Raw genomic sequence first — 23,786 nt, forward strand, 5'->3', positions numbered from 1 at the left:
ACTCCTTGGATAAAGAGTGGGAGAAAAATGGGGTTGATAGATGACTCCCGCCCCGCCCCCCAAAGGAACCATAGATAATTCCCTATTTTAGAGATCCCCATCCCCAATATATTTGAGCCCATAGGCACTTTTGGAATTCTAAGACAAGGTGGTGGCCAGAGACATAAAATGGCTGCCGCAGGAGGTGGAGCTAGACACAAAATGGCTGCTGCAGCTTGCCTTTGGTCACACAGCAAATATCCTTCTGTTAAACTAGCTATTGCTTTTGCTTTTAAATATTTATTATATAACTTACTGTATTTGATTTGATGTTGTTAGCCGCCCTGAGCCTGCTTCGGCGGGGAGGGCGGGATATAAATAAAATGATTGATTGATTGTGTGGTAGCAGCTACTGTCAAAGCAATGTTTAAAAAAAAAAAGCCCCGCCCACTTTGTAAAACATTTGATGCATTCCATGGGGCATCAAGTTGGGAATCTCTGCCGTTTAGTGGAAGACTAGGACAGTGTGTGTAGGGCTAGGCCAGAACATTTCTCTCTGTTCTTAAGTGGGACAGCTAGGGTTGCCAGCTGACCTGGAGAAAAATACCTTGTCCTCCTTCTGCGTGGAAATGGGGCGCAGAAGCACGGCGGTAAATAACATACCATTAAAGGTAAAGGTAAAGGTGCAAGCACTAGTCGTTTCCGACTCTGGGGTGACGTTGCATCCTGCCATTTTCACGGGGGACTTTTTAATGGGGTGGTTTGCCATTGCCTTCCGCAGTTATATACACTTTCCCCCCAGCAAGCTGGGTACTCGTTTTACCGACCTCGGAAGGATGGAAGGCTGAGTCAGCCTTGAGCCGGCTACCTGAACCCAACTTCCGCCGGGATCGAACTCATGAGCAGAGAGCTCAGAGAGTGCTCAGTCGTGAGCAGAGAGCTCAGACTGCAGTACTGCAGCTTTACCACTCTGCACCATGGGACTCTTAACATACCATTAAGCTTCTACAAAAGGACTTTTGTGTGTGTGCGTATGTGGCCAGTTGGCAACTGTGGGTACAGCCTATACGAAACCCTTCCCCCACACACCATTTCTTGGGAGATGGAATGTATAATTCCAGTTCTGGCTGCGCTTTGTACGCACCAGTTGATTTCTTCTTCATGTAAAAGACTCCATAGAAATGTGGTCTTGGGTTTTTTTTTTTTTATGGAAGATGTACAATTCTGCAGCTATAGTGTCAATTCTATTCCCTCACTGCGCTGCATACGAAAACTAAGCCAAGGTGTAGGCAGTGTGGAGGAAACACAAGAGCTAGGTTCTCTTGCCACTGTGCCGCCCTCCCCCCAAACGTTGAAGTTGGGACTTCCTGTCACAAGACACAACCACAGCCTTATTTTCAGACTGGGAGCAAAATGTCACATCCTCTTTGGTTTGGCTCTTTGGTTTCTTTTGCTGGAAAAAAAAGAGCAGCCCAGAATCTTCTCAGCCAAAGAATCTCCTTGCTTCAGAGTAAGGCCGCTGGGCAGGAGGAAAGGAAGACTCCTCGTAAAGTTGAGGGTGGAAAATTACAGGCTCAAATGCACCACTGCGGCAACATCCACGGAGTCACTGCCAACTATCCCCCTCCCCTCCCCCACTTGCAAACCCATTACCGCTCCTAAGGGATAATGCAATCTTGAAAAGTAACCGGTGCAGCCGTGAATCAAACAGGAAAGCAATAAAGGGGCTCTTAGAACGGCAGAAAGTTTTCTGTGCAAAAATCATTGCTCCCATTGAGAGCATCCATCACCATCCTAGACCTCAGTCCATAAATATCAGGAGGAGGGGACATTAGGATGGTCTCGGAATGAGTCCAGGTCCTTTCCTTGGACTTAAAAAAAAAAATCAAAATAATGAGTAAGTCAGTGTTACATGCAAGCTTATGGCTTGACATTTAGCTACCGGGGTAAAGCTGCCAACCGATTAGGAGAAAATCTGATTTAGCAGCAGTCTGATCTGCGGAAATCCACAAGGATTTCTCTGGCATAGCAGGGAGCTAAGTGCAGGTGCTGACGGATGCCCACAGGCCCAGTTGCTGTTAAAGGCACAAGAGCAGGGACCCAGGAAAAGGTTGGCAACCCAGCTTCCCCTCCTTTCCTCCTCCTCAGCAGTCTCCCTCTTGTCAGGGCTAGAATGGAGCCTCCATTCTCAAGAGCAGCGTACCACTGAATGCAGTTTGTGGGTGACAACCAGTGTTCCGTCTAAGCTGAGTTAGCGTGAGTTAGCTTGCAGATTTTTAGCCTCCAGCTCACACCCCAGAGCACACTAATTTATGCAAACGCTCACAACTTTAATGCCAGTAACTCACAAAGTAGAATTTTTGCACACAAGACTCCATGGCTTGGAGCAGCAGCCCCCAACATTTTGGCACCAGGGACCGGTTTTGTGGAAAACAATTTTTCCACGGGTTAGGGGGGAGGGGGAGTTTCTGGATGATACAGTTGTGCACTTTATTTCTATTAGTTTGCTGTGGTGGTGAAGTGTGCAGACTCTTATCTGGAAGAACCGGGTTTGATTCCCCACTCCTCCACTTGCAGCTGCTGGAATGGCCTTGGGTCAGTCATAGCTCTTGCAGAGCTGTCCTTGAAAGGGCAGCTTCCGGGAGCTCTCTCAGCCCCACCCACCTCACAGGGTGTCTGTTGTGGGAGAGGAAGGTAAAGGGGGGGGGATGGTTTCAGGATGATACAATTGTGCACTTTATTTCTATTAGTCTGGTGTGGGGGTTATGTGTGCGGACTCTTATCTGGGAGAACCGGGTTTGAGTCCCCACTCTTCCACTTGCAGCTGCTGGAATAGCCTTGGGTTAGTCATAGCTCTCATAGGAGTTGTCCTTGAAAGGGCAGCTTCTGGGAGAGCTCTCTCAGCCCCACCCACCTCACAGGGTGTTTGTTGTGGGAAAGGAGATTGTGAGCCACTCTTAGACTTAGATTTGGAGTAGAAGGCAGGATATAAACCCAATGTCATCTTATTATTATTATTATTATTATTACTACATTGTACCATATAATATACAACTCCCGGCCGGTTGCTAACAGGCCATGGAGGGGGGGGGGGGTTGGGACCCCTGCCTTAGAGGAAGCATTGAGCATCACAGGTTCCTTCCTCCTCTAACCTAATAGGGGGCAATCCTAAACAGGCAATATTATTCAGTGGGGCTGCTTACTTCCAGGAAAGTGGCCTTAGAATCGCAGCCCAGTGTAAGTTTTTAAACCGTAAACAGCTTGGGGGCAGAGGCTCCTTGCTGCAGCGCTACACCATACCCTATGCATTAAAAAGACCAAACCAAACCCTGAATTATAGCATTTACTCAAAAGGAAGACGATCCTAACTGTAAGGTGCCCCCTTAAAGCATTTTACACACGCATACAACTTATTGGACCAAACTGTAACTTGCCTACTAATGCAAAACGACGTTGCTCTTTTTTATTGACAGCACGTTTTTTTTATTGCGGGGGAGGGGGTCTAGTTTTGCATTTCGGTAACTCCTGTAATCCCAAAATAGGAGTGGGTTGCACCTTTAAGACCAACTGAGTTTTATTCAGAACGTAAGCTTTCCTGTGCTCTCTAAACGTAAGAGAGCACACGAAAGCTTACGTTCTGAATAAAACTCAGTTGGTCTTAAAGGTGCAATCCACTCCTATTTTGTTCCACCACTTCAGACCAACACGGCTGCCAACTTGGATCTATCCTGTAATCCCGAATGCCCTTTTAGTAGAAAGTCAGCCATTCCATTTCGCCCCATCACACGACCTTTTGACAAGCCGCATCTCTCCAAAACCAGAGCTCGGCCGGTGGGGCTTGCAGACTCCTCCCTGCTGTCCTTTGGTGCCCCATCTACCGTTTTGGCCAAAAATACTCCCACGAGCAGGGCGAAATTAGAAGCTGAAGTCACCGTTTGGGGACACGGCCCCGCGCGGAGGCATTTGTGCAGGATCGGATGTCGCGCCGGTTGCGGTGTAAATGGGGAAAGGCTTCTCGCACTCCCGCCCCGGCTCGCCACCCTTCTTTCGTGAAAGTTCGAACCCCGCCTCGGCTCTTTCCGCCCACCCATTTCCCGGGAGGGACGAGCGGCGACAGCTGGCGCTCGACCCGGCCCGCGATTCGAATCACTCCACCCCCTCCAGCCTGATTGACAACTCTAATCCGGAGCCGGATTGGCCGCCAGAGCCCAGCCAAATCGAGAAGCTTCTGCAAAGTGTCAGAGCCCTAGGAGCGGGAGGAGGGGGTCATGCGCCAGCCGGGAGGGGAGGGGACGCGACGGGAAGGGCGGGTGGCTTATAAAACCCGGGAGAGGCGCGAGCGGCCGTAGGTTCGGGAAACACGCGTGTGCACGGTGCAGGAGACTGGCTTCCAAGCGCGGGGAAGACTCGGGGTTTTTCTCTTGGCGCAGTGCGAAATAGAGGCGATCGCAGAGTAGAAAAGGTACCACGCAAGGGGGCTGGAGGAGAAATCAGAACGAGCCGCCCGGACCCGAAGTTGCTGGCGTTGCGTAGTTGTTGACAGATGCGCAGATCGGGTGTTTAGACGGGAGAGAGGGCTCGCTCCGGAGCTCAGCTGGAGGAGTCGGGATGGAGGGGCGTCGAAGGCTTGTTTCTGCAGCTCGGGGTTTATGTTTTCGAGCAAGGAAGTTGCGTTTGGGACATATTGTTGCCTGCGAATGAGTGGGGTAGAGGGTTTCCCTACAGCCCCGGGACCTGTTTTGGAACGACGAAAGGGTTTCGAAAAGATTGACAAGAGCGTTCTTGAGCATAGCGCAGATAATTAAAGCGAAGAGTTGGTTGGATTTACCGGGTAAATCTGAGCCCCGGCACCGTTTCGGAGGGGCTGCGGGGTCCTGTTTTCGAAGAGATAAACAGCTTGCGGGGGGGGGGTCCTTTACTTTTGAGAGGGGGGGATACCGGGAGCCCTGCACTTGAGACCTGCAGCCCGATTCTAAACAAGTTTGCTGGAAAATGCAAAAGGCGCGCAAGCGGGGTTTGGTTTACTCCCGAGTAAACGCGCGTAGGCTCATGTCTGCACGCCTCGGTACGAAAGCGCCAATGAACGGAGTGTAGAGGGGGTAAATAGCAATGGGCGGGGAGGGGGGTTACATTTTTTCTTTCGTGCGTGTCTTAATTAACGTATCTTAATTAGGCGAGTTGGGAGGGATAGTGGGGAGCCGGGACTCCTGGGTTGGTGTCTACTTCTGCGCTTCCAAAAGTGGGGAAGGATTGCACTTAGGTGTTCATAGTTGGAGGGAGGTGGGGAGTTTTAATGGATCCTCCTGATTTCCAGCTTTGCCTGGAAAATCCTCCTCCGGCGCCCCCCTCCCCCCTTTGCAGCCAATATTGGGACACAAAAAACAGGAGGGGGAGGATGGATATATTCCAACAGGGGCTTTTTGCAATTGCAACCATTTTGCAAGCATTTGCCTGCCTGCCTTTATCCCGCCCCAAAGGATAAGAAGGTGTCTGAGCAGGTTGCCTACCTGTGAGAGTGTCACACTTCTTTCTACGCCCAGCCCAGCCGTCAATCGAGGGAAGCCAAAGGGAGGGACAGCCCCTCTCTCCATTGCGTTTAAGCCGGACCTGGTCAAAAAATTGCCAATGCCAACTGACCGCTAGGTCTTGTCGCTCTTCTGCTTGGCGTTGCTTGCGGATGAATGGGAAAGAGAATACCTCTACCCTCTCTGCAAACTGATCTTGCCCACAAGTTGTTGCTTTAAAGCACAGCGAGTCTGGGGGAGAAGTTGACCACACAGGACACAGCTGTGGGGGGGCGGGGGGGGTAACCTCCATTCAAGGGGGTGGAAGGAAGGCGGCTTCTTCTCTGGTGCGTTGAACAGGCTTTTCTGTGGAGTGCTGTAGTTCTCTAGCTGTGTTTGATTCAAGAGGGGGCTATAGTGTTAGATGCCCCATTGATGGGGGGGGGGAGAGGAATTTGATTATCTGGACAGCAAAAGAAATGGCTTGTATTTAGTTCCCCTTAATTTGGAGGGGGTCTTCCCTGGGCTTTACTTCGCGAGAGGAACCAAACCTCTTTCTAACTGGATTTTCCCACATTTGGGGCATTTCCCACTATTTCTGCCTTAAAAACAGCGTTCAGACATACGGGGTGAAGTTTGACAAGCTGTCTTCCCCACCCGCTAGGTGTGGGGAAGCTCTTTTCTGGGGCTGAACATATGGAACCAAAAGGCGCTGGGGCTAAAACCCTCCAGGAAGCTGCAGAACCAAAACAGCCCCCTCTTTTCCACTGCCTCTTTTCCACTACACTGTTTTTCTCTCCCCCACCTTACATAGCCTAGAGAGGAACTCTTGCATTCCAGAAAGTTCTGGAGCAGAACAGTGATTCGGAGGGGATTTTGCTGCTTTCTTTTGCAACCAGAAGTGCTGGAATTCAGGGCATTTAGGAGAGTAGAGGGGTTAGGATGCCTGGCCTGTCTTTTTAGGTTTGGACAAGCAATGGGCTCTAGGGGTGGGGGGTCAGCCGTGGGAACGTAGATTGGGTTTGAGAGTTGGATGCTGTTGGGGGGGGAGAGAGAGAAATCCTGTTGGTTTGTCAGCTCCAGGGTTTGGATCTTCTCTCGCTGCAATCTCTCAAGCCCTCTGCAGAAGTTCTAGAAAATTCGGGAGGGGGGGGGGAAGCACGCCGTCGGACTCTGTTCTGGAAGGGTCGCCACCCACAAGAGGGTGTCTCCGCCCCTTTTCCTGTGCAGCTGTTCCTGACATGGGCAAAGCCAGGCTGTGGGGCTGGCGGGCTCTTATCGCGGGCAACAGCTGTGCCCTTCAGACTTTGGAGGCTCCGTGCCAGGGACTTCCCTTGCGTGCCCTCCCTGAAGCGGAGCGATCTGCCGCCTTTTTGCAAACAAAAATGCCTGCGCGTTGGCTGGCTCCAGGGCTGGATTTCAGTTGATGCCAGCCCCTGCAAAACTTGATGCAGTTTTTTTTTTCTTTTGAGGGGGGGGGGCGCTGTTTTGTTAGATGAATGTCAGCTAATGCAAAAGGCAGCTCTGGTAGAGGGGCTGGCACCAATGCCCCCCGCTTGTGTGACAGTTCTGCAGCCAGTCTTAGATCCTTCGATTTCCCCTTTTCCAAAGATCCTAGTCCTAGAACCCGAGCCATTCCCATCCTGCAGAGCGGGAGACTATTTGTAGTGCCTTGCTAGTCTGAGAAGAGTCTCTGAGCATGCACAGACTCCATTGCAGTTGTTAAGCTCGTACATGGGGGGGGGGGGTGAGTTAGGAGTTCCTAGCCTCCTTTGAACAGCTAGGGCTGGAATCTGAGATGTTCTGGGACTCTCCTCCCCTGAGCAGTGGTTGACCACTGCAAATTCCTTCCGTGTTCTGCCCCACATGGTTGTGGGGTAAGGTGTGCCCTTCCTGCCTTTAATGCACCATCCAGAGCACAAGGAGAGATCTGTTTCTTTTAATTCAGGAGCTTGCTGTACATTGCTTTGTGAGCAAGTCACTATGCTGGCAATTGGGCTTCAGGAATATTTTTCTAAACCTGTTAGGATTATGTATAGACGTACGTTGTCAGTACTAGGGCGTTGTAAACCTTGTGTGGTCTGTTGTGCTGAACTGACAGAGAGAATTACCCTATTGAGGTGGGTGCTTGAGTCTTAGGGTGCATGCACACTGCGCTAAAAACGTGTTTTGCAACTGGATTTTTGCTTTTCTTGCACAGTAAAAATCCAGTTGCAAAACCAGTTATTTAGTGTAGTGTGAATTGCACCCTTAAATTGGCTGTTTCAGAGTCTGTTTTCATGGCAGGAAGCCCGTGGAATGCTTAATCTACCATTCCAACACACTGGATACAAGATAGTTTGCTTTGTTTATGTTCCCATTTCTCCCCAGTGTGGCTTGCAACATTCCCACCCCCTCTTTCCATCTTCTCAACGACCCTGTAAGGTAGGCCTCGGCTGAGAGTGTGTGATCCAAGGTCACTCAGCGAGCTTCCATGGGTGAGCGGAGGAGATTTGGACCTCAATCTTCCGGATCCCAGTCTTAATCAAAGCTGGCTGTCTTAAGTTGTGGCTTTGACAGCAGTCGGTCTGCAGACGTGATTGATCAGTCTCAGACTTAAGGCTGCAGCAGAAGGGAAAACTGGGCCTTGTAGGGCTGTTGTATGGAGTCTGGAAATGGCAGCTTTTATTCCAACCGCTCTGGCTGTTGGGTCGGGCCAGCAAGTGGAATTCCCCCCCTCCTTCCATGGCTTTTTCCAGCTACTTCCAAACATCTAAGATTCCAGATTTCATGACTTCCCCTGCATCATCCTGACATCCCGACTCCTGCGCTTGAAGGTTCTGTAATAAGAACCCTGTAAGCTCTTGGAGGATTGTCTACATCAGGGGTGCATGGCCTAATATGCAAAGGAGCTCCTGCTACAAAAAAAGCCCTGGATTCTAGGATTCTTTTACTGTTTGGCAGTCTAGATCAGGTTGCTCAGAGCCTTGAGAGATTTACAACCGGAGCACCCCTGTCCTTCTTTGCTCCCGTGCTCTTAACTTGTTCTGTCGTTTCCCCTATGGAAACATGGGATATGATTTCCTCTTCACAGCATCTGAAGAAGCAAGCACTGACTCAGGGAAGCTCATGTTTCAGTTGACTGTTTTGAAGCTGCCTCTGGAATCAGCACAGGGGGAAACTGGGACTTCCAGGGCTGTTTTACGGAGTCTGGGAATTGCAGCTTTTATTCCAGCTCCTCTGGCTGTCGGTCGGGCTAGCAAGCTCAATCCCCCCTCTGCTCATGGCTTTTTCCAGCTACTTCCAAACAGCTGAAGATGCCATGCCCGAACTGTCCAGCAGAGCGCAATCAGCAATGTAAATAGCAATGCCCGGCCTATACATGAGATATCCTCAATGCCTAATCACAAGGGTGGCCAAATTGCAGCTTGGGAGCCACATGTGGCTCTTTCACACACATTGTGTGGCTCTTGAAGCCTTCACCACCCTGTCAGCTGGCTTGGAGAAGGCAATTCTCTTTTTAAATCACTTCTCCAAGCCAAAACAGCTGGCAGCTCGGAGAATGCCTTTAAAGTTATAGTTGGTTTCTTCCCACCTCTCTTTCCCTCCCCCTCCCGCCGTTTATTTGCCTTCCTTCTTCCCTCACTTCCTCCCTCCAATGTCTGGTGTTTATTCTATGTGGATGTTATGTTAAACAAGTTTAGCCACCTCTACTGTATTAGATATTAAAGTTTCCCTTGGATTTTAATTTAAGAGGGATAATAGGCGCTGTTGTCCTTTGCAGTTGAAGTTCAAGGTTTTGAAACTGCAGCAATTTGCTTTTATCTCTTCGGCTAAGTGCTTGGGCAGCAATTTAGGATTTGCTTCATTAATTAATCATCTGACTTTCTGGAAGCAAAGTACAAGATTATTGTTTTTTTAAAAAAAAAACATGTAATATAGATCAGTATAATGCAGGCTATAAACAATGCAGTAAAATCAGATTACACCAGGAAGACACCATTAAAGGAGAATGTAATGAAACTTCAATCAAATTGTGGCCGCTTTGCTTTTAAAGAGAGCCCACGCTGGACTCTTGTTTGTGTTCTGCGAAAGATGTGTCTTAAGGGTAGAAGCTAGACTTTCACGACACCTGCAGGAAAACAAGGCTTTCAAAATGAGCCTAGAGGGAGAAGGCGCTTTGGTGTGCTGGTCGGAGTGTCAGCCTTAGATCTGACAGAGTCAGATGTGAATCCCTGCTTTTCCGTAGAAGTTTTCTGGGGAAATTTGGGCCACTCGTGCTCTTGGCCCTAGCCTACCTCAGAGGGTTGTTGTGAAGATAAAATGGAGGAGAGTGATGTAAGCCACCTTGGGTACCCATTAGCAGGTATTTATTGTAGCAGGAACTCCTTTGCATATGAGGCCACACACCGCTGATGTAGTCAATCTTCCTGGAGCTTACAGTAGGCCCTGTATTAAGAGCCCTTTAAGCTCTTGGAGGATTGGCTACATCAGGGGTCTGTGGCCTAATATGCAAAGGAATTCCTGCTACAAAGAAAGTCCTGCCTATTAGGGAGGAGAAATGGAATATAAATGAAATAAAACGTTTATCTCCAGTTTGGAAATGTAGGGGATGATACGTTGTCTTCTGCCTCCTGGCTGGGAATGGAATTGGGTCACCCAAAAACACACTCTGCGTCTTGTCTGAATGCTCCCGGTCTCTTTTTTTCCAGCCAAAATGTCCAAGGGTCCAGCTGTAGGCATTGACCTGGGGACCACGTACTCCTGCGTGGGCGTCTTCCAGCATGGCAAAGTGGAGATCATCGCCAACGACCAGGGCAACCGCACCACCCCCAGCTATGTCGCCTTCACGGACACGGAGCGCCTCATCGGCGATGCTGCCAAGAACCAAGTCGCCATGAATCCCACCAACACCGTTTTTGGTAAAGAGCCGGGGGGGGGGGGGGGCTGTTCCCTCTGTTCCAGGTTGGCGGGAGGGGCGGGGATAGAATACAGGAATTGCTCTAGGGAAGGCGGTGGGCTCAATTCCACCTCAGGATGGTGAATACTATAGCGGCTGATTCTGGGCTAGGGAGCAAATTCTGAGGAAAATGAGTGGAAATTTCCAAATTAGGTTGAAGCTAAAAGTCTAGTCAGGTTTGACTACTGTGCCATCTAGCCTTAAAAAGTGTGTGGGGGGGCATACCATAGACCAGGGGTCCTCAACCTTTTTAAATAGGGGGCCAGTTCACTGTCCCTCAGACTGTTGGAGGGCCGGACTGCCGTTACTGTACAAGGCCGCGGGCCGTCAGTTCTCCGTCTTCTGCATCTCTCTCCCTTCCCCACACCACACACCCTGGCCTGGGAACTCACCTCACCTCGGTATCACCTCACACTCTGTCTCTGCCGCCTCAGCCCAGTGCCGGAAGTGTGCGTTGCTAACGCAAGTTTAGGTCGAACGTCACTTCCGGTCTGATTTTGCCATAACCCGGCGGGCCGCATAAATGTCCTCAGCGGGCCACATCTGGCCCGCGGGCCGTAGGTTGAGGACCCCTGCCATAGACAGAGGCCTCTAGTGCACTGGAAAAAATTTTATTTCCCCCTCCAGCTACTTCCTTGATTAAAATTGCCCTTGTTTATAGCTGCTTTGAACCTCAGTACAGAAAAGAAAGGTGTGCCTATTTTGTCTTGTCCTCTCTTGAGGCTAACAGTTGTCTGAAGTAGCTGGTCTTGGGGAAGCAACTGAAGCAGGGTGGAGTCTTCCCCACTAGCTGCTTTTTTGAGATAAAAATATTCATTGCGGGATCTAATTATGGATTGCCAGTATGTGATTCCCAGAATCCTTCGACGATCTGTGTGTCACCCCACCACCACCACCATTTTGAGATATCTGTCAACACATAAGCGACCATCTTCATCCATGTCTAAAACCACTATTGTTAATGGCTGCTATAAATTTAATGTTGAATGACTCTTATTTCCCAGATATCTGCCGGGGGGAGGGGCGGTGTCTTTCTTGGGTTAGCCCCACCACGAATATTTGGCGTGGTGAACATGATTGTCCCTTCCTTGTTTTTATCCTCATACCAACCCTTTGAGCTTGTTTATGCTAAGAGGAGTATGAGCCCAGGGTCACCCTTTGAGAAGAAGAGAGAGAAGAGATTGGATTTATACTTCACCCTTCACTCAAAGTCTCAGAGCAGCTTACAATCGCCTTCCCTTCCCCTCCCCACAAGAGACACCCTATGAGGTGTAGGTGGGGATGAGAGAACTGCTCTTGAGAGAACAGCTCTGAGAGAACTTATGCTTGACCCAGGGTCAGCAACTGCATGAGGAGAAGTGAGGAATCAAACTCAGTTCTCCCAGGTTAGAGTCTGCGCACGTAAACACTACACCAAACTGGTTCTCCAAACTGAGCAATGCAGAGAACAGGATTTGAATTCTGATCTCTCATCCCTAAGCTCTGGCACTGTACTACACTGCTCCCCTCTGAATCGATATAGTTCTGGTGGAATCTTCTCTGCTGACTTCTTTCCTGTGTCTCCTCTTCCTAGATGCCAAGCGCCTGATTGGCCGCCGCTTCGACGACCCCGTAGTCCACTCAGACATGAAGCACTGGCCTTTCCAGGTGATCAACGATGGGGGTCGGCCCAAAGTGCAGGTGGAGTACAAAGGCGAGACAAAGACCTTCTACGCTGAAGAGATCTCCTCTATGGTTCTCACCAAGATGAAGGAAATCGCTGAGGCCTACTTGGGGAAGGTGGGTAGCTAAGGGACTCTTGACACAGCTGTGCATCATGGGAGGTGTTTATATGAAGCCTCATCAACTTATTTTATGCTTTAGAGTTTTGTAACCAAAGCTGACTGGTCTCTGCCCTGAATTTTAGCAGGAGTTCAGAGGTAATGGAACAAGACTTTGGGGGTTATTTTAAAGTCTTAATGGAAAAGAAGGTGCAAGTTGAAGGTAGAGAAAGGGTGGCAGCATGCTGGCAAATATGGCTCTAGGGTGTTGAGGAAATAGTTGACTTTGAGCAACCGGCCTGCAAGGGCCAGGGTACTGGATTTGAAGAACCAGACATCATAGGGATGTTGTGTGACAGAAAATTTATCTGGTATTCCTAGAATAAGGGTTCCCACTCAACATGAGGCAAAGTAGCCTTAATTCATACTGACATCTTTGTTCCTCTCTTCTTCTCTTCCCCCAAGTGTATCACAAACGCCGTAATTACGGTCCCGGCCTACTTTAACGACTCCCAGCGGCAGGCCACCAAGGATGCTGGCACCATTGCGGGTTTGAATGTGCTTCGCATCATCAACGAACCTACAGCGGCGGCCATTGCTTACGGGTTGGATAAAAAGGTGAGGAGGAAGGATAGGGTTGATCCTGTTCAATGGTGTGGGTGAAAATATTGAATCCTGGGATTTTCCAGAGGGTTTTATAATAGCTGAATCAAGTTCAGAGTTTGTTATCAGTCTGGCTTAGTGGGTTATGAACTTTTTCTCTTGGTATATGTCGACTGGTACATGTCAACTGGACTATGTTAACATCTGCAGCTTCTAGAACAGGGGTCCCCAACGTAGCACCCACTGGCACCTTTCTTGGTGCCCACTTAGTGTTTTTAGAAAAGTAGGCATGGCCAAGTGAAGGTCTTGCCCAGCAAGACTCCCGATTGGCTATGTGACATTCGATTGGCTATGCAGATTTTTAGAAGCATTGTTTTGGTGGTGGCAGCTGCTCCCCACAGCTCAAAGATCTTCACTATGTGACTGAACATATACTGTGGCAGCCATTTTGTGGCTGGCTTCACTTACGGCAGCCATTTTGTGGCTGCAGTCTTTTTCTGTCGGGACTCCGAGGACTCACAGACTCAAAAAGGTTGGATTCAAAAAGGTTCTGGTGATTAAGGGTTTGGGGTTTTAAAAAAAAAATTATCAAAAAAGTTGGGTACAGCAGAGAAAAAAGGGGCAGGGAAAAATATATTTTTATCAGAAATTTTCAGGTGTTATGAATAATTACATGCAACAAGTAAAATTAATTTTATTAGTAAAAGTACACATTTCAAATGTAGAAGCAGATAATTAAACATTGTTATGATATTTTGAGGTGAGTTCTCACTTTTTGCCTATTCCTTTAAAGAATCTAAGTAGCAATAATCTGTTTAATAGTAGTTTAACGAATTCCTGCACTGAACTATCCCAAAAACCTGAATATTAGCATAACTGCGTGTCAACTTTCTGTTCCTACTAAGTATTTAAATGATAGTGGAATACGGACTAAAAATATTGAAACTATAATCGTTATCTACATCACCCGTGTTCTAGATTGTATGCCTCTTGTATTTCCTCTTTACACTGGTAGATGCTGATGACAGTTCAGAATACCTTCAGTGCCGGGCACAGGTGTTTGAGGTCTGGTTTGTCCCAAATACAGCGCCATCCTGACTGCTGGATTAATATCCCTTATTCTAGGTCGGTGGGGAGCGCAACGTCCTAATCTTCGACCTGGGTGGCGGCACCTTCGACGTCTCGATTCTGACCATCGAAGACGGCATCTTTGAGGTGAAGTCAACCGCCGGGGACACCCACCTGGGTGGGGAGGACTTTGACAACCGCATGGTGAACCACTTTGTGGCCGAGTTCAAGCGCAAGCACAAGAAGGACATCACGGACAACAAGCGGGCCGTCCGGCGGCTGCGCACGGCCTGCGAGAGGGCCAAGCGCACCCTGAGCTCCTCCACCCAGGCCTCCATCGAGATCGACTCCCTCTATGAGGGCATCGACTTCTACACCTCCATTACCCGAGCCCGCTTCGAGGAGCTCAACGCCGATCTCTTCCGGGGCACCCTGGAGCCTGTGGAGAAGGCCCTCCGGGACGCCAAGCTGGACAAGTCGCAGGTGCACGACATTGTGCTGGTCGGCGGGTCGACCCGCATCCCCAAGATCCAGAAGTTGCTGCAGGACTTCTTCAACGGCAGGGAGCTAAACAAGAGCATCAACCCCGATGAAGCGGTGGCCTACGGGGCAGGTAAGGAAGCTGAATCCCCGAGCACGGGGCTTGGAGCAGGAGTGAATGAGAAGTGTCTCTTCACATTTTTTAATACATTATTTTTAATTTTCACAAACAGCAAAATTTTATATTCAGTACGTTAGTACAAGTATATGTAGGTGACTGTCTCACATGAACACAAACAGGCATAGCTATAAGCATAGACAATTCTTTATGGGGTTTTTTTTGCTTATTCTGTTCTGTTTTCTACCTCCTATTTTGTGCACAACACACAGGCATCGCAGTAAGCATAGACAAATCTTTATGGTCTTTTTGATTATTCTATTCCAGGGTTTCCCAAACTTCCCCCCCACCCCCCGCTGGCCCGGTTATTTTTACACTTCTCCTTCATGGCCCACTCCTCCCTTGCCGGCACTTCCTGGATGGAAAGGAAGTGCCGGTGAGGGAGGAGCCGTGTGCCCTTTTCAGCCGCGGTCTGTTCGAACTGCGGCCGGCTTGGCCCAGCGTGGCGTGAGCTCAGCGCTGATTTCCCACCAATCGGGGCAGGGTTTACGCAGCATGAAATAGACCTGCCTGTGGTGGGGAAGGGAGGAGGAGCGCAATGCAGGGGTGGCCAGGGGATGGGAGGCCCCGCAGCCCAGCGTTGGGGGCTCCGTGGCCCGGTGCCAGGTCTCAACCCTGCTATTGGGAAACTCCGTTCTATTCTGTTTTCTACCCACTATTCTGTGCCGAACACACAGGCATAGCTGTAAGCATAGACAATTCTTCATGGTCTTTATGCTTATTCTGTTTTCTACCCAAATTTTGTACTACTCTGTGTATCACAGTTGACAAGAAGAACTTAACATCGTTACATCAAGTATAGTTATGAAGGCTCTAAATTTTCGTTTCTGTGATCTCTTACGTTCCATCTTTTCTTCGTTGTGTCATATCTAATGTTGCTTCCTAAGTATAACACTTGCAGTCATGAAGTTGAGGATTACTGTGCATAAGTATAATTACCAGAACATATGTATAGCATGTAATACAACTAGGAAGGATGGGGTGAAACTGGGGAGGATGAGGGGGAAGAAAGCTGACTGTATAAATTAGGAACAGGAATTCATTAGGTCATGTTTCACTGAGAGATTCTACGCATGTTATAATCTCCTCCCCACATTGAGCATATAAAGTATTTCCACTGATGCTTCCTATCATCATTGTGGTGGTGTTGTTTTTTTGAGACGCATACAGTTGTTTACCAGAAGCAAAAGGAGCTTGAGAGTATCTAGCCATGAGCCTGTAATCCCTTTTTCAACTGCATGGAGGGGAAGGGGGCAGAACCTATCTCCAGTCATAACTCAGAGTGGCTCTTGTATGCCGCATTTGCAGAGCTGCGGAGAAGCCTTGGGTTGAAGGCATATACAATCAAGGTGGCAGGAGTCAAACCAGAGCTTTTGACATGTGGAGCTGGAGCAGTCCCCCCCCCCCCCAAAAAAAAACCCCCAAGCTGATTCCAGGACACTCTCCATTAGCAGACTGGACACCATTTTGTTTACAGTTGGTGCAGACGACCATTTTGTTTACAGTTGGTGCAGACGAGTTCTTACTTTTTAGTACTAACAATCCCTCAAGTGCTGAAATTGTCCTATTGTCCCTCATTAAAGTCTGCGCTTTTGCTCTCCTGCAAAAACTCCCTTGAGCGCAGTTTCATTTTAGTTGTCCATGCCAGTCTCTTAACTGCTGGAAGGAAAGAATCAGCTCCCCTCCTTCCTGAGCAAACAAAGGGAATTCAGGACAGACAAAACCCAAATGGAGTTTTTGGACATGTCCCTGACTCAGCCTTCCCACCTTGACCCGGCTGGTGTTGTCTCTTCCCCCCCCCCCCCCCCTCAGCTGTCCAGGCCGCCATCTTGTGTGGGGACAAGTCCGAGAACGTGCAGGATCTCCTCCTGCTGGACGTGACGCCTCTCTCCTTGGGCATCGAGACGGCCGGCGGGGTGATGACGGCCCTGATCAAGCGCAACACCACCATTCCCACCAAGCAGACGCAGACCTTCACCACCTATTCGGATAACCAGCCGGGGGTGCTCATCCAGGTATGTGAACTTTTTGCAGGTCGTGGTTCGGATCCTTCCCTGAGCTGGGAGATATCCCCTGATCCTCTTGCGCGAAAGCAGAGCTCTTCACCAAGGGAACATAATGCATTAATGCAAGAGAACCAGAGAATTGAACCCTGAGTGCACGTGTGTTGTGCTGCTAGCTATAACTTGAGTCGAATTCTGAGGAAGGAATCTTGTGCCAACATAAGAGAAGCCATGTTGGATCAGGCCAGTGGCCCATCCAGTCCAACACTCTGTGCCACATAAAAATATAAGAGAAGCCCTGTTGCATCAGACCAATGGCTCATCCACTCCACCACTCTGGTCACATAAGAACATAAGAGAAGCCCTGTTAGATCAGGCCAGTGGCCCCTCCAGTCCAACACTCTGTGTCACATAAGAACATAAGAGAAGCCCTGTTGGATCAGGCCAGTGGCCCCTCCAGTCCAACACTCTGTGCCACATAAAAATATAAGAGAAGCCCTGTTGCATCAGACCAATGGCTCATCCACTCCACCACTCTGGTCACATAAGAACATAAGAGAAGCCCTGTTAGATCAGGCCAGTGGCCCCTCCAGTCCAACACTCTGTGTCACATAAGAACATAAGAGAAGCCCTGTTGGATCAGGCCAGTGGCCCCTCCAGTCCAACACTCTGTGCCACATAAAAATATAAGAGAAGCCCTGTTGCATCAGACCAATGGCTCATCCACTCCACCACTCTGGTCACATAAGAACATAAGAGAAGCCCTGTTAGATCAGGCCAGTGGCCCCTCCAGTCCAACACTCTGTGTCACATAAGAACATAAGAGAAGCCCTGTTGGATCAGGCCAGTGGCCCCTCCAGTCCAACACTCTGTGCCACATAAAAATATAAGAGAAGCCCTGTTGCATCAGACCAATGGCTCATCCACTCCACCACTCTGGTCACATAAGAACATAAGAGAAGCCCTGTTGGATCAGGCCAGTGGCCCCTCCAGTCCAACACTCTGTGTCACATAAGAACATAAGAGAAGCCCTGTTGGATCAGGCCAGTGGCCCCTCCAGTCCAACACTCTGTGCCACATAAAAATATAAGAGAAGCCCTGTTGCATCAGACCAATGGCTCATCCACTCCACCACTCTGGTCACATAAGAACATAAGAGAAGCCCTGTTGGATCAGGCCAGTGGCCCATCCAGTCCAACACTCTGTGTCACACAGTGGCCAAAAAACCAGGTGCCATCAGAAGGTCCATCAGTGGAGCCAGGACACTAGAAGCCCTCCCACTGTTTCCTTACCACACCCCACCACCAAGAATACAGAGTATCACCGCCCCAGACAGAGGGATCCATCAGTACTCTGTGGCTAATAGCCACTGATGGACCTCTGCTCCATATATTTATCCAACCCCCTGTTGAAGCTTGCTATGCTTGTAGCCACCGCCACCTGTGGCAGTGAATTCCACGTGTTAATCACCCTTTGGGTGAAGAAGGACTTCCTTTTATCCATTTTAATTTTATCCATTCTAATCTGACTGCTCAGCAATTTAATTGCGTGCCCACAAGTTCTTGTACTGCGAGAAAGGGAGAAAAGAATTTCTTTACCTTCTCTATCCCATGCATAATCTTGTAAACCTCTGTCTTTTAAACCTCTGTCAACACTTCTCCAAGCTAAAGAGCCCCAAGCCACTTGACTAAGGGGGCTTGTTACGCAGCCAGGAAAGCCGGAGAGACCTTTGTCGAACCTCTACCTTTCATATTCTGTTAAGGAGAAAGGCAGGCAAAGTAGAAACGCATCAAAATTTTATTTTTTTTAGTTTATCATTTCTGCCACATGAAAATAATTGGCATGAAAATCACTGCAGTACCAGCAACAGCACCTTAAACGCTGTTGCATCATGATATTCAAACAGCTCCTTCCAGGAAGGCTTTTGGGGCACCGTGAACCATTTGTACCCAGCAGCCCCTTATCCAAGCCTTCAATGCATATTGTGAACAAACTGAAGAGCAGAGGCCTTTTGCATCGAGGGCTGGAATCTTTCTCATTTTGCCTTCCTCCTTTAAAAAAAGAAAAAGAAACCTTTTAGCTTGGGGCGGGGGTTGGCTTCTGGAGCGCTTCAGAGGTCTTTATTTGACTTTCCTAGTTCTGGTTCGATTTTTTTTCTGTGCACCAGTCAACAACTTAGAATGAGAACAGCATTTTATACCAACTCAGTAATTTGGCTGCTATTCGGAATAACTCAGTAATTTGGCTGCTATTCGGAATAACTGGAAAGCCTTGAGATGCACAAGAAAGATCTCTAGCTGCCTTTGTTGTGTGGTGCCCCTCACACTAAGGTTTGCTTTCTAATCCACTGGGGTCTTTCCCTCCATGCAGGTATATGAAGGAGAGCGTGCTATGACCAAAGACAACAACTTGCTGGGCAAGTTTGAGTTAACGGGGATCCCTCCCGCTCCTCGGGGCGTCCCCCAGATTGAAGTGACCTTTGACATTGATGCCAACGGTATCCTCAACGTTTCCGCGGTGGACAAGAGCACCGGCAAGGAGAACAAGATCACCATCACCAACGACAAAGGTAAGGTTTGAAGAGAGGGGTTGAGAGGAAGGCAGCCATGGGTCCCTTGCCTGGAGTATTCGTGGTCTTGCTTCCCCTTTCTTTGCGTCTGATTGGCTGCTCCTCCCCGCCCCAGGCCGCCTCAGCAAAGAGGAGATTGAGCGCATGGTGCAGGAGGCCGAGCAGTACAAGGCCGAGGATGAGGTCCAGAGGGAGAAGATCGCGGCCAAGAACTCCCTGGAATCGCTGGCCTTCAACATGAAGAGCACGGCTGAGGACGAGAAGCTCAAGGACAAGCTGTCCCCGGAGGACAAGCAGAAGATCCTGGACAAGTGCAACGAGGTCATTTCCTGGCTTGACAGGAACCAGGTGAGTTTGCCGAGGGGGCAGAGGTCGAATTCGTGGCGGGCCAGATGGGGCCCAGCCAGTGTTCCCTGTGAGCTGAGTTAGTGTGAGCCAGCTCACAGTTTTTTTAGCCTTTGGCTCTCACATATTTGTCTTATCTCAGGAGAGATGGCCCCAGAGCAAACTAGTTTATGCAGTAGCCCAATGGCTGCTCACATCTTCAAACGCCAATCGCTCATGAAGTGGAGTTTTTGCTCAGAAGACTCCATATCTTAGAGGGACCATTGAGCCCAGCCCATCCAGCTATTTTATGGTCTAACTGGGCCTCTTACTTTTGTGTGTTAGTTGCGAAAGGATATAAACCAGGCGTGGCCAAACTGCGGCTCGGGAGCCACATGTGGTACTTTGACACCCACCGGGTGGCTCTCAGAAGCCCCCACCCCCTATCGGCCAACTTGGAGAAAGTATTTCTCTCTTTAAATCACTTCCCCAAGCAAAGCAAAGCTGGTGCCTTGGAGAATGCAGTTAAAAGTTGCTTTCTTTTCACCTCTCCCATCCATTTTGCCTGCCTTTCCTCCTGCCGTGCGGCTTTCAAACATCTGACGTCTGTGTCTTGTGGCTCTCAGACATGTGACATTTATTCTACGTGGCTCTTACGTTAAGCAAGTTTGGCCAGCCCCGATATAAACACTTAAAATGATTTCGAGTTGGTCTGTAGTAGAGTCCGGAGTTTATACCAGGACGTACCCATTAATTTAGCATTGCTCATTCCAGCTTTGGGGAAACTCCTGGGGATTTTAAAAGGTGAAGTTCGGGGAGCAGCAAAACCTCATCGGGGGAGCGTAATACCGTAGTCCACCCTTCAAGCAGCCATTTCCTGCAGTGGGTTGATCTCTGTAGTCTGGGGATCAACCTGCAATACTGGGAGATCTCCAGGGCCTACCTGGAGGCTGGCAACTGTTCACTAAGTAGGCTGCACAGTTCTAGGAAGGACGGGTAGGATAAAAAACAGCCTGAAAGTGACGTTTTGCATGTCTTTGCTTAATTGCAAGTACCAAAGAGAGGGTGTCATTTTAGTTCTGGGGAAGCTGCAGAGCCAGAGGGACGGTGGCTCAGTGGTAGAGCATCTGCTTGGTAAGCAGAAGGTCCCAGGTTCAGTCCCTGGCATCTCCCAACTAAAAGGGTCCAGGCAAATAGGCATGCAAAACCTCAGCTTGAGACCCTGGAGAGCCGCTGCCAGTCTGAGTAGACAACACTGACTTTGATGGACTCAGGGTCTAATTCAGTATAAGGCAGCTTCATATGTTCATTTGCGAGCAGAAGTCCTTTCCTTGCTTCCATGGAGGGAAGAATCCTTACTTAGAAGCTTGATTCTCCCCCAATTTGCCAGGAATTGTCGTTCAGGCTGAAATTGGGGCCAGTTGATAAGAGAAGCCATGTTGGATCAGGCCAATGGCCCAGCCAGTACAACACTCTGTGTCACACAGTGGCCAAAAAACCCAGAGGCCATCAGGAGGTCCACCAGTGGGACCAGGACACTAGAAGCCCTCCCACTGCTGCCGACCCCCCCCAGCACCAAGAATACAGAGCATCACTGCCCCAGACAGAGTTCCATCTATACTTTGTGGCTAATAGCCACTGATGGACCTCTGCTCCATATGTTTATCCAGTCCCCTCAAGTGCTTGTAGCTGCTACCACCTCCTGTGGAGGTGAATTCCACGTGTTAATCACCCTTTGGGTGAAGAAGTACTTTTTATTCGTTCTAACCCCACTGCTCCGCAAGGTACACTGCTGTTCCACTAGGAGGCAGCAAAGCCATCCAAACTTAACTATGGCCTGTGGCTGCGGAGTTTCTTGAAGGGATTGGCTGAGACATTAAAACTTCCTTTCCTGTGGGATGAGGACTCCTGGGAGCTGTAGTCTGTGAGAAGGCCAAAGGCGCATATCTGTGGGAAGAGTTGTAGTGTCTTAAACTGCAAGTCCCAGAATTCTTTAGAAGAGGCAGTTAATGCCTAGCATGCAATGCACTTAATACAAAAAAAATGCAAGTGGCATTATGCATGTACATAATTCATACTGCAGTGCATAAACAAAAGTTTCAGTTTCCTATTTAGTTAAGTGCAATAAATATCAGCAGTAAAATAGCTGCATTTGTCTGACTTCCACATTTTTTTTTAAATGAAAAGGCTTTTTCCATCGGCCTTCTAAAAAGTCTTTTTTGTGAGCTTTCTCCATCCCAAGTTTAAAAATGGGCTTCTGTGGGAGGAGGGGTGGTCTTCAGCACTTTACCCTCTTGGTACAGCAAAGTCAGTTTGGTCTGCTCAGATTGGCATAAGCGCTTCAGGGTCTCCAGTAGAGGTTTTTCACATCACCCTGTTAACGTATCATTTAACTCAGAGGTGGCCAAACTGCGGCTTGAGAGCCACATGTGGCTCTTTCACACACATTGTCTGGCTCTCGAAGCCCATAGCACCCTATCGGCCAGCTTGGAGAAGGCATTTGTTTCTTTAAATCACTTCACCGAGCCAGCCAAAAGCTTGGAGAAGGCATTTAAAGTTCAAGTTGCTTTCTTTCCACCTCTCCCTCCCCCATCAGTTGCCTACCTGCCTTCCTTCTTTACAGCTCCAGCCTCTGACGTTCATGTCTTGTGGCTCTCAAACTGGTGAGCCAGTTTGGTTTAGTGGTTAAGTGCATGGACTCTTCTCTGGGAGAACCAGGTTTGATTCCCCACGCCTTCATTTGCAGCTGCTGAAAATGGCCTTGGGTCAGCCATAGCTCTGGCAGAGGTTGTCCTTGAAAGGGCAGCTGCTGTAAGAGCTCTCTCAGCCCCACCTACCTCACAGGGTGTCTGTTGTGGTGATTGGGGAGGATGGGAAGGTAAAGGAGGCTGAGCTGCTCTCAGACTCTTGAGATTCAGAGTACAGGGCAGGATATAAATCCAATATCTTCTTTAAACATCTGATGCTTACTCTGTGTGGCTCTTATGTCAAGCAAGTTCGGCTGCCCCTGATTTAACTGGAGATGCTGGGGATTGAACCTGAGATTTTCCACGCACCAAACAGACGCCCTACCGCTGAGCCACGATCCTTCTTTTAACAGGTGCTAGAGTGGACAGGAGCAGAGTTGATATCTTCCTCCAAGGTCCTTACAGGGTTTGGCAAGGAACTCAGACCGTAACCTGTTTCCTGCTCCCTCTCTTCCTTTACAGATGGCCGAAAAAGAAGAGTATGAGCACCAACAGAAGGAGCTGCAGAACGTCTGCAACCCCATCATCACCAAGCTGTACCAGGGGGCTGGAGGCATGCCTGGGGGGATGCCCGGCGGCTTTCCCGGAGCAGGCGGGGCTGGGGGCGGCGGCTCCTCCGGCCCCACCATCGAAGAGGTGGATTGAGGCCCCTCCCTGCATCCGACAACCTGCATGGAAGAGGCACGGAAGTCCAGCAGTCACAGGGCTTCCTTCAGTCCCACTTTGTCCTTAGAACCATCTCCGTCTACCCTGTATCTTCGTCCCGCTCTGAGCTTCTTCACTCTTTAATCTCCTCCCTCTTTTTTTTTTTCTGCTCTGTGACTGAGTTGGGCGTTCTCGCCACAGTGAGACATCTTTAGGTGGTGTTCACATGAATAAATTATTGCATTTTGTCATCCTGCTATCTTGGTGTCAGTGTGGTTTATGTCTACAAAAATTAAGGACACGCACTTCTGTTCCCCACACACACTTATATGCATCTGTTTCCCTGCCCCACCAAGTCATCATAGAACATGATGCTCTCAACCTCGCCCTTTTCAAGCTGCCAATTTTCCAATCATAGGAAAGATTTTTGCATTATGTCCAAGCGACTTCCAATTCACATCACAGGCTTTTTTTAGCCTGGCGGAAGAGGAAATGTTTTTGTTAGTGCATCCTGAATGAGATGGAAAAAGGTATAAGGGATGAGGTTATAAACGGTGGGGAGCAGAAGCGGAAAAGTAGGCCCTGGAATGTCTGCAGATGGCTGGTTGAGTGTTTAAACCAGCTCCCAAATCGGTTAATCGCTTTGGTGGGAGCCCAACACTCCAGATTGTAATTTCAATGAATGGAATGTTCCAGAGTCATTAATATGGGGAGGGGAGAGCATATTGTTGCTTTGAAAGATCTAAGGTAGATGTTGGTATTCCACTGGTACTTGGCACTGGGAAGGACTGGCATTCAAATCGAAGTGGCCAAGACTTTTAAGTGGGGAATTAGAGGCCACCAAGCATTGCTCCCTCGCATGAGACTAATGTGGACAGCAGGTGCTATTTTGTGATAGACCACATGATTTGTACACTGATTTCCTAAATTCAGACCCTGTGTTGTACTGGAGAAAGTCTGCCAGAGACCTTGAAGTCACTAGAACAG

At 49.0% G+C, this 23,786-nt stretch overlaps 1 protein-coding gene across 1 annotated transcript; it reads left to right on the forward strand.

The window, feature by feature from the left end:
• The first annotated feature begins 4,324 nt into the window (after positions 1-4,324).
• Positions 4,325-23,058, forward strand: LOC132586066 (heat shock cognate 71 kDa protein-like). Its single transcript, XM_060258005.1, has 9 exons — positions 4,325-4,441; positions 10,175-10,384; positions 11,996-12,201; positions 12,648-12,800; positions 13,911-14,466; positions 16,324-16,526; positions 18,885-19,083; positions 19,199-19,431; positions 22,617-23,058. The coding sequence occupies exons 2-9, from the start codon at positions 10,180-10,182 to the stop codon at positions 22,797-22,799; spliced, it is 1,938 nt and encodes a 645-aa protein (XP_060113988.1). The 5' UTR covers positions 4,325-4,441; positions 10,175-10,179; the 3' UTR covers positions 22,800-23,058.
• Positions 23,059-23,786: the final 728 nt, after the last annotated feature.

Source organism: Heteronotia binoei, chromosome 17, assembly GCF_032191835.1.
Source record: "Heteronotia binoei isolate CCM8104 ecotype False Entrance Well chromosome 17, APGP_CSIRO_Hbin_v1, whole genome shotgun sequence".
Lineage (NCBI taxonomy): Eukaryota > Metazoa > Chordata > Lepidosauria > Squamata > Gekkonidae > Heteronotia > Heteronotia binoei.

What these genes read in the sequence shown, in the direction of transcription:
- LOC132586066 (XM_060258005.1), top strand. Translation starts at nt 10,180, where the DNA reads ATGTCCAAGGGTCCAGCTGTAGGCATTGACCTGGGGACCACGTACTCC. An exon ending in CACCATCACCAACGACAAAG is followed by an intron (nt 19,084 to 19,198) that starts GTAAGGTTTGAA and finishes TCCCCGCCCCAG; the next exon opens with GCCGCCTCAGCAAAGAGGAG. An exon ending in CCTGGCTTGACAGGAACCAG is followed by an intron (nt 19,432 to 22,616) that starts GTGAGTTTGCCG and finishes CTTCCTTTACAG; the next exon opens with ATGGCCGAAAAAGAAGAGTA.